Genomic DNA, 10,716 nt, shown 5'->3' with positions numbered 1-10,716 from the left:
TCCCTCCCTCCCTCCCTCCCTCCCTCTCTCTCTCCCTCCCTTTCTTTCTTTCTTTCTTTTTGGCCAGTAACTATCTCTAACCTTGTTCACCATCCCCTTCCTTCCTAAGTGCTCACCTTCAAACTCTACCAGCGGGCAAAGCACGTGTATAGCGAGGCTGCGAGAGTGCTCCAGTTTAAGAAGATATGTGAAGAAGCACCTGACAACACGGTCCAGCTGCTGGGGGAGTTAATGAACCAGAGCCACGTGAGCTGCCGGGACATGTACGAGTGTAGCTGCCCTGAGCTGGACCAGCTGGTGGACATCTGTCGGTGAGGCTGAAAGAGCAGTGTGGCAGGGGCTGCAGGGTGCTTGCTGCCCAAGGAAATTGCTTAAATTAATGGAAAAAAAGCAGCACTTTTGTAATCTTCTAAGTGAAGGAAGATCCTTTCCCACTTCCTATAAGAGGGGTGGTCTGTGACATAGAGCTAGACTTGTTCCCTCCTAAAAATCTGTGGGATGAAAGATTGGAGACTTGACTCCATGGCTTTACGAAGCTCCAGGTTTGGAGTCAGTTCTTCACAACATCATAAAAAAGACTTTTCTGTCTTTGGATGATTAAGTGTTTCAGGGAGATCTGCTCGGACACAGGCCCTGTCTTTACTTTCTTCTCATGATATTTTAAGCAGTGTTTCCCACTACACTGCAGCTCTACCAGCATCTCCTGCTTGGTGTCCTAAGTTTAATACTTTTATTCAAAAGAGGGGAGAAAAAGGAAAGTGGACCTCAAGCCTGATAGAAATGTATTTTCAGGGGAGAAGTTGCTGAAGGAATTGCTCAGAGTCAGCATTTCCTGTCTTCCAGGTTTAGGTTAGGCAATTTGGGAAAAGGACTGCAGAAAGTCCAGTTTATGAATGGTTGGTTGAGACAGAAATGTAAAGAGGGAAACTCTTTAACAAAGCCTGAGAACAACTTCCTTATAATTGCTAGAGAATGGATAAAAGAGTAAAATGGTTCCTTTACCCAGAAGGCGCTCACTGACCTTGGAGAACAGAAAGGGAAATTGGGAGAACTCTCAAATGGCTAGATGTTATTTCCACTGTGAGAAAATCATACAAAACTGCCTGCAATTAGCAATGGAAATATAATTAACCACTTGGCACCTGTGGCTTGCCTCACTCATTGCTACATTCCCAGCCCGAAAAGTTTAAACCAAGTAGCTCCAGTGATCACAAATGGCATATGTAACCCAGCTTGTCGAGAGACTCGAACATAGCATTGATGAGAATCACTCTGCTGACGTCAGTGTTTGCTCACTAATTTCCAGAAAGCCTTCCAGAGCTTGTTTCATTTTAAGTGCTCTTTTCTGAAAATAGCAAGGGCCCAGTGAATGGAAGGGACAGATATTGTTCAGTTCTGGAAATAAGAGGAAGTGGAATGATTTGTGCAGAAATTAGGAAGCAGCATCGTTGCTAAGAAGATAGTGAGATAGTTTGAATCCCACCTGAAAAGCAGCGGAGGGGCATTTGCCAGCCTCCTGGAATTCTCGAATGAACTTGCTTGTTCTGGGATGGTCAACCAGCTCTTGTCTTTATGAAGCTTACATTCTCATGGGTAAAGAGGGAAATGACAATTAAAAATAAATTGAGTGGTAGTGATAAGTGTTATGAAAAAAAAAATAGAAGGGATGGAGAGTACTAGGGGTGTGTACTGGTACTTTATATTGAGTGGCTGAAGGCGGCCTCTCTGAGGAGATGATATTTGAGCAAAGACCAGAAGGAAGTGAAGTAACGAGAAGGAAGTGAAGTAACGAGAAGGAAGTGAAGTAACGAGAACAGCAAGTAGAGAGGTCTTGACGTAGGTACATGGCTGTCACATGTGAGGAACAGCAGGAGGACCAGTGTGCTTGGAGTGCAGTTCAGGAAGGAGAGAGTAGTAGTTGATGAAGTGAGAGAGGTAGTGGGGAGTCATACCCCTGGGCCTTGTCAGCCATTGGAAGCACTGACTTTGAGTAGAAGAAGGTGGCAGTGGAAGTGTGAAATGATTCTAGGCCAGATGTGCCTTGAAGGAAGAGTCAAGACAATTGCTGTATGGGTGAAAGGGAGGAACCAAGATGACTCCCAGGTTTTTGGCCTGAGAAAATTTCCTTGTTTCCGAAGGCCGGGCTTCACATTTCTGGGTCAGAATTAGCTTCTAGTACCGTAAGATATGAAAGCAGGAAGAGGCCTTAGAGATCAAGAGACCACTAAGAGGTTAAGAGATTTGAACAAGGTAACATAATGCATCAGTGGGAAAGCCTACCTCCCGATCCAGTGTTTTTTGCCTCACCTGTTTCTCTCTCCTTGGGTCATACTGAGATGTGATTGTATTTTAATGTGGGTCATTTTTTACCTATTTTCCTTTTCCAGCTTTAAAGCTTTAATGCTGGAGACTGGTTGTCACAGGTTGTAGTATTTGAACACGGAGCAAAGCCATGTTGAGCAGGGAAGGTGGTGTGTGGAGAAGGATGAAAACTGGGCTGGAAGTTAGGAAGGTTGAGTTCTAGCTCTGCCTCTTTTCATTCTGAGCTCTGTGACTTTGGACTCTTGCCTTGCTTTATGATCTCCAGTGTGTTTTTCTGTTCTAGCAGTCTATAGGTCTATATATTTTTTTAAAATTTGGTTCTAGTGAAAGATTTAGTGGCTGTGTCTTAAAAGGGTTTGGAAGAGCACACCTTTTGTGTTTTTTTCATTTATTTGTTTATTTGCCTTTTCTTAATGGACGCTAAAGTGTCTCTGTTTAGCCCATTTTCATTTGCTGTATTGCTTTTCTGAGGAAAATTCAGTTGTGTCTAGCATAAGGAGCTCATTCCCTTTTTTATGTTTTTTTTGTCTGGAATTGCTAAGTATCAAAATTAATTTCTACTTATTCCATAACCGTATAAGGAACAAGTTTCCCATGTTGAAAGATTATCTTTTGGCATGTTGGAGATATTGGCCAGAATAGTTGTCTGGTCCTTAAGTTTCTTTATATAATTCTTTCTTTGCTGTCACTGTGACCAGTAGGTAATATTCTCCAAATACTCCAGTTGGTTGCTAGTTACTAAAAGCTCCTGAGTGGTAGAGCAACCTCAGAGGAGGACAGTCCAGGAGAATTAAGTAGATATAGTCATTGATGCCATTCCTTCCTCAGTCAGCAAATACTTTTCAGTAGGCTATTTGTGTCCCATGGACACAATGGAGTCTAAACTCCATTTTCAAAAGGTCTGGCACTTTCTTTTGTGTGGATGTATGGGGAAAAAAAGGGAGGAATGAGAAGAATGCAAGATAGTGGTAAAATAGAATGGTTAAAAACCGGGGAGAGAAAGACAGTAGGAGAGTAGTAAATGGTAAATGCGGGGAGAGGTTTAAATGAAAAATGGCAACACTTTTAAGCCCTAGTTCCTTCTGAAGCTTTATGACTATCTCAGTGGGCCAGGCAAGTGGTGGAGGGGAAGGACCCTGGCAAGGCCTGGTGTGGGCCACTGTGCCATAAACTCAACCTCTGGTAGAGTGTTGTTTTGCGTAAGAATCACCACCACCTCCACACTTCCCTGTCCCCTTAAAGAAAAGTTAACACCAGTGGGCAAGTTGTGACTAAGACTGGGCAGCCTGAGAAGTTTGGTTGCCTTGGGTAGACCGGAAGAGGGAGGAGGGAAGCTGAAGAGGCTTCAAGGAGGAGCACCACCAAAGACGCTCTTTATTTTTTTATAAATTTATTTATTTAGGCTGCATTGGGTCTTCGTTGCTGAATGTGGGCTTTCTCTAGTTGCAGCGAGCAGGGGCTACTCTTTGTTGCGGAGCATGGGCTCTAGGCGTGTGGGCTTCAGTAGTTGCGTCACACGGGCTCAGTAGTTGTGGCTCTTGGGCTCAGTAGTTGTGGCTCATGGGCTCTAGAGCACAGGCTCAGTAGTTGTGGTGCACGGGCTTAGTTGCTCTGCGGCATGTGGGATCTTCCTAGACCAGGGCTTGAACCCGTGTCCCCTGCATTGGCAGGTGGATTGTTAACCACAGCGCCATCAGGGAAGTCCCCAAAGACCCTCTTTAGATCACGCCCCCTGGTCCACTTGTGGCACTTCAAATTCCTTTAGTTTTTCTGAAGGCCTGCTTGGAAACTATTAGCTTGAGAAAACAACTAATTGATTGAGTGAATGAAGGATTAGATGCCTAGAATACTCAGGGCTCTATCTACAAATCTTAATGTGGTCTGAGCTAGACCATATTCAAAAGGCGTCTCTAGGTAGCTTGTCTATAGGACAACGTATAGGAAGCTACTTTATGACCCAAGTAGAGAGAAGGGGGGAAAAAGCATAGAAGAGATCACCAATGCTTGCATTTTTTCAGCTGAGCCTTTCGCTGCTCTTCAAGAGAAAATCAGTTTAGAATCCAAAGAAAGGGCCAGGGAGGGAGAAGGAAACTATACTTACACAGTTAGACTGCTTTTTTAATTAATGTTAGAAAATCTCAATTATGTGAAATAAAGTTTAATAATGAAGGAAATAGATGAAGCTTGCCCAGTTATAAAATACTTCTTTTAAATGAACTAAATGTAAATGTTAAGAAATGGCTAAATTTTAAAGTAAGATTGACTGAGGAACACAAAACAATTTTGAAACCAAGTCAATTATATGTGAAACAGCTCATTCTTTATCGGTTTCCCTGGTTATACTTAAGAAAAAATACTTAATGGCCTTTATCTTCGTTTTGACACTTGATGGAATCAGAGAGGACTCATTGCTGCGTTATTGCCCAAGCTATTAAGAAAGATAAATGACAAATTTTAATAGACCAACAAAGGTTACCAAAGTTAATTTGCTGTCTTCCTCAGAAGTCTTCCCACAGTTTTATTCCATGGCTGGCCATGCTGCTCGGCCTCTTGCAGTCATTCTCCTGAGCAGGTCGGAATGGGGAAGAATGAAGCGCAAATCCACGTGTGTGCTCTTCTCCTCATGCTCTTATGGGCTAATCTGACACTCTGTCAAGAAAAAGGGAGACAGCCATTTCAGCTGCCTTAGGGGCCCGCTGGTCTTTGGGCTTCTGTCTTCTATTTATTGTCCCGCTGCGCCCCCCCCCCCCAGTATGTATGCCATTTGCTGGAACCAAACCAACTGGTCTTCAATGACATTTGTGGCTTAAATTTCTAAAATAGACATGCAGTTATATTTTCTTATACTTTCTCATTCGAACAGTATTTGTAGCCTGTGGTTTCTTGAATCTAAAGCAATCTGAAAGTGTTTCTAATCTGGCTGTAAAAATCATAGAAATTGTTCTGGAAGCTGTGTTTTCCTGTGATTCTAATTGGAAAATTCTAGGCTTAGAGCAGAAGCTAGAAGTCTTTCCAGAAAAAGAGTACATTACTGACTGCATATATATATATATGCTTTCAAAAGTGTTTTATATTACTCAATATATTTTTCTTTAAAATTTAGCCATTTCTTACAATTTACATTTTGTTCGTTTAAGAGTTATGTTATAACTGGGCAAGCATCATCATTTTCCTTTATTATTTTACTTTGTTTCACATAATTGAAGTTTTTAACATTAATTTAATTAAAAATAAACAGTAAGTATACATTTTCATATTTTAAAACCAATATAATGATCCAGCAGCCACTTATTAGAATGTATAAAATGCCTGGAATTATGCTGGCCTGAAATTAGAGAGATAGATAATAACCTGTCCCTAAATTCAAGATTTTCTGAAATAATTTGATATCCATTTGTATAATATATCAATATTTATCTTGAAATAAATAAAACTGAATTAAAACACAAGGCACAATTCCTTGCTTTCCCTCTTTGCAATTTGTGTCAGAGTTGGGTCTTACTGGATCTCTCCCCACTCCCCACTCAACACCACCTTTGATCTGTGCCTTACCTTAGTAAGTGCTTTATGGTCAACTCAGTTCATTTAAAAGCAGGAAGTTTTACTCAGGCTATACTTAGGTGCCTGGAAAGTTGGTTATAGGAAGACACTTTTCAGTGATAAAAAGGATCAAAGGGAACATTCCTTATAATCTCCATCTCTTGTCTGCTCTAGCCTTTGTTTTGTAGATCATGCTTTATAAGGCTAAGGCTGCTTTTGTTGTTTTGACCAACCCTTCCAGGTTACTCCCAATCAAGTGACCACAATCATCAAAGTGATATTTGGGATTTTAGGGGTTTGGTTTTCATAACTTTTGTGTTGCCTCTCTGATGTGCAATAGCTCAGGAGCTGTATTTTTAATGCCTTACTGTTCTCCTAGGAAAAAAAATGCAAATGTGAAAAGTTCACTAAACACTCTTAGCTCACCTATTTTTCTTTCTTAATTTATAGCTTATTGGTTTCCTAACTTCTGGCTCTCTCTCGCAATTTCTGTGGCACGTACCAAAGGGCATATTAAGCACCAGTGGGGCACACTGCAGTCAGGATCTTTCTGCCTTTGTGAATGTGTATAGCTGGGCAGGCTGCTGACCAGCTGCTGGGGGAGCCCCCGATTTGTGATCACAAGTGCCACTTACTCAGGGGCAGAGGACTACTTATAATAGCACTTACTGTTCTCTGTTGGGGAAATTTGAGCCCTGATGATTTCAGACCATGTGGTTGATGCAATCCAGTTCATTTTCATTTGTAGCAGGCAGGGTGGTGACATAACAGCTCTGGAGACTTAAAAGTGAATAATGTATTTACCTAGAAGGACTTCTAGTGTCTGCCCTCGGGAAACTGGCAGGATAGTCAGGAAACTAGGACTCCTGGCACAATTCCTGTGGGTTTTGCAGCCAGTTAGAAACACTTTGAGTTTGCTTTAGGTTCAATTTTGAAACCACAGTTTTCAAAAACAGTACAAATGAGAAAGTGTAAGAAAATATGCCTAGAAGTTCATTGAAGACCATAAGAGATCTGGTTGACTTGAGTCCAGAAAAATAGCATAGTTTGGGTCTTAGAAAATCAAGTAAGAGGGCATACTGTTCTTCTCTAAACCATGCCATGTTAGCTTTGATGCCCAGATTTTAGTGTCTTTCAGAGATACTTCAGTGACACCTCCGTTTTTCTCAGCATTTTCCACAAGAACAGAGAGTTTGACATGGCTGCATGACAGTTTTTTGTTTTTTTGTTTTTTTTAAATTGTACCAAATTACAAACTAGCCCCTTGCCAGCCTAGGAACTCAGGATAATCCTAGAATTCCAGGGTCAGAGAAACTTTTCAGCCTGGACCATAGGAGTTTGGGCTCAGTTCAGCTACTGGGCCATAAGCTGAATGTTTGAAGGGCAGGAAGAGATGAGTAATCTTTATTTGTTTGCAAGCATTTTTGTTTTCTTCCTTAAACATCTACTTTCATATGAAAAACATATTTTATTGAATAAAACAGTTGATGAAAAAAAAATCAATAGAGAAAATCACTGGGGCGAAAATGAATTACTGATGTACAGTAATTCTGATGTCCCATAGTAGCGGTAATATTCTATTGATATTTTCCAGGAAATGAAGTAGCTCATTTAGATGGAAAAAAGGGACAAAATTGTGCTAAATTAATTATGGAGTTTTAAATCTGCTATTAATTTGGAGTAAATTTTATTAGGAAGAATTGGAAGTACATGTTAACATTTTTTTTTGAATTTTATTTATTTTTTTTATACTGCAGGTTCTTATTAGTCATCAATTTTATACACATCAGTGTATACATGTCAATCCCAATCTCCCAATTCAGCACACCACCACCACCACCCCCCCGTCACTTTCCCCCTTGGTGTCCATACATTTGTTCTCTGCATCTGTGTCTCAACTTCTGCCCTGCAAACCAGTTCATCTGTACCATTCTTCTAGGTTCCACATATATGCGTTAATATACGATATTTGTTTTTCTGACTTACTTCACTCTGTATGACAGTCTCTAGATCCATCCACGTCTCTACAAATAACCCAATTTCGTTTCTTTATGGCTGAGTACTATTCCATTGTATATATGTACCACATCTTATTTATCCATTGTACCACATCTTATTTATCCATTCGTCTATCCATGGGCATTTAGGTTGCTTCCATGTCCTGGCTATTGTAAATACTGCTGCAGTGAACATTGGGGTACATGTGTCTTGTTGAATTATGGTTTTCTCAGGGGATATGCCCAGTAGTGGGATTGCTGGGTCATATGGTAATTCTATTTTTAGTTTTTTAAGGAACCTCCATACTGTTCTCCACAGTAGCTGTATCAATTTACATTCCCACCAGCAGTGCAAGAGGGTTCCCTTTTCTCCACACCCTCTCCAGCATTTGTTGCTTGTAGATTTTCCGATGATGCCCATTCTAACTGGTGTGAGGCGATACCTCATTGTAGTTTTGATTTGCATTTCTCTAATAATTAGTGATGTTGAGCAGCTTTTCATGTGCTTCTTGGCCATCTGTATGTCTTCTTTGGAGAAATGTCTATTTAGGTCTTCTGCCCATTTTTGGATTGGGTTGTTTGTTTTTTTAATATTGAGCTGCATGAGCTGTTTATATATTTTGGAGATTAACCCTTCTTCCGTTGATTCGTTTGCAAAGATTTTCTCCCATCCTGAGGGTTGTCTTTTCGTCTTGTTTATGGTTTCCTTTTCTGTGCAAAAGCTTTTAAGTTTCATTAGGTCCCATTTGTTTATTTTTGTTTTTATTTCCATTACTCTAGGAGGTAGATCAAAAAAGATCTTGCTCTGATTTATGTCACAGTGTTCTTCCTATGTTTTCCTCTAGGAGTTTTATAGTGTCCAGTCTTACATTTAGGTCTCTAATCCATTTTGAGTTTATTTTTGTGTATGGTGTTAAGGGAGTGTTCTAATTTCATCCTTTTACATGTAGCTGTCCAGTTCTCCCAGCACCACTTATTGAAGAGACTGTCTTTTCTCCGTTGTATATCCTTGCCGCCTTTGTCATAGATTAGTTGACCATAGGTGCGTGGGTTTATCTCTGGGCTTTCTATCTTGTTCCATTGATCTGTATTTCTGTTTTTGGGCCAGTACCATATTATCTTGATTACTGTAGCTTCATAGTATAGTCTGAAGACCGGGAGCCTGATTCCTTCAGCTCCGTATTTTTCCCTCAAGACCGCTTTGGCTGTTCGGGGTCTTTTGTGTCTCCATAGAAATTTTAAGATTTTTTGTTCTAGTTCTGTAAAACATGCCATTTGTAATTTGATAGGGATTGCATTGAATCTGTAGATTGCTTTGGGTAGTATAGTCATTTTCACAATATTGATTCATCCAAATCCAAGAACATTGTATATCTCTACATCTGTTTGTTTCATCTTTAATTTCTTTCATCAGTGTCTTAAGTTTTCTGCATACAGGTCTTTTTTCTCCCTAGGTAGGTTTATTCCTAGGTATTTTATTCTTTTTTGTTGCAGTGGTAAATGGGAGTGTTTCCTTCATTTCTCTTTCAGATTTTTCATCATTAGTCTATAGGAATGCAAGAGATTTCATCATTAGTCTATAGGAATGCATTAATTTTGTATCCTGCAAATTTACCAAATTCATTGATTAGCTCTAGTAGTTTTCTGGTTACATCTTTAGGATTCTCTATGTATAGTATCATGTCATCTGCAAACAGTGACAGTTTTACTTCTTCTTTTTCAATTTGTATTCCTTTTATTTCTTTTTCTTCTCTGATTGCCATGGATAGGACTTCCAAAACTATGTTGAATAATAGTGGCGAGAGTGGACTTCCTTGTCTTGTTCCTGATCTTAGAGGAAATGCTTTCAGTTTTCACCATTGAGAATGATGTTTGCTGTGGGTCTGTCATATATGGCCTTTATTATGTTGAGGTAGGCTCCCTCTATGCCCACTTTCTGGAGAGTTTTTATCATAAATGGGTGTTGAATTTTGTCAGAAGCTTTTTCTGCATCTATTGAGATGATCATATGGGTTTTATTCTTCAATTTGTTAATATGGTTTATCACATTGATTGTTTTATGTATATTGAAGAATCCTTGCATCCCTGGGATAAATCCCACTTGATCATGGTGTATGATCCTTTTAATGTGTTGTTGGATTCTGTTTGCTAGTATTTTGTTGAGGATTTTTGTATCTATATTCATCAGTGATATTGGTCTGTAATTTTCTTTTTTTGTAGTATCGTTGTCTGGTTTTGGTATCAGGGTGATGGTGGCCTCATAGAATGAGTTTGGGAGTGTTTCTTCCTCCGCAATTTTTTGGAAGAGTTTGAGAAGGATGGGTGTTAGCTCTTCTCTAAATGTCTGCTAAAATTCGCCTGTGAAGCCATCTGGTCCTGGACTTTTGTTTGTTGGAAGATTTTTAATCACAGTTTCAAATTCATTACTTGTGATTTGTCTGTTCATATTTTCTGTTTCTTCCTGGTTCAGTCTTGGAAGTTTATACCTTTCTAAGAATTTGTCCATTTCTTCCAGGTTGTCCATTTTATTGGCCTAGAGTTGTTTGCAGTAGTCTCTTAGGATTCTTTGTATTTCTGCAGTGTCTGTTGTAACTTCTCATTTTTCATTTCTAATGTTATTGATTTGAGTCCTCCCCCTCATTTTCTTGATGAGTCTGGCTATGGTTTATCAATTTTGTTTATCTTCTCAAAGAACCAGCTTTTAGTTTTATTGATCTTCGTTATTGTCTTCTTTGTTTCTATGTCATTTATTTCTGCTCTGATCTTTATGATTTCTTTCCTTCTAATAACTTTGGGTTTTGTTTGTTCTTCTTTCTCTAGTTCCTTTAGGTGTAAGGTTAGATTGTTTATTTGAGAT

The 10,716-nt window shown here is 39.6% G+C and overlaps 1 protein-coding gene across 3 annotated transcripts in view; it reads left to right on the top strand.

The window, feature by feature from the left end:
- The window catches only part of GALK2 (galactokinase 2), a 142,568-nt gene that overhangs the window by 127,537 nt on the left and 4,315 nt on the right, over positions 1–10,716 (top strand). For all 3 annotated transcript variants that reach the window (XM_007455544.1, XM_007455543.1, XM_007455542.1), the window contains exon 9: positions 110–311. In XM_007455544.1, coding sequence (XP_007455606.1) covers positions 110–311 — 202 coding nt within the window. The remainder of the gene's footprint in view (positions 1–109; positions 312–10,716) is intronic.

The sequence above is a fragment of the Lipotes vexillifer genome, unplaced genomic scaffold (assembly GCF_000442215.2).
Source record: "Lipotes vexillifer unplaced genomic scaffold, Lipotes_vexillifer_v1.1 scaffold24, whole genome shotgun sequence".
NCBI classification, from domain to species: domain Eukaryota; kingdom Metazoa; phylum Chordata; class Mammalia; order Artiodactyla; family Lipotidae; genus Lipotes; species Lipotes vexillifer.
Note: the sequence above shows the minus strand (reverse complement) of the source record. Positions and strands in the feature narration are given on the sequence as shown.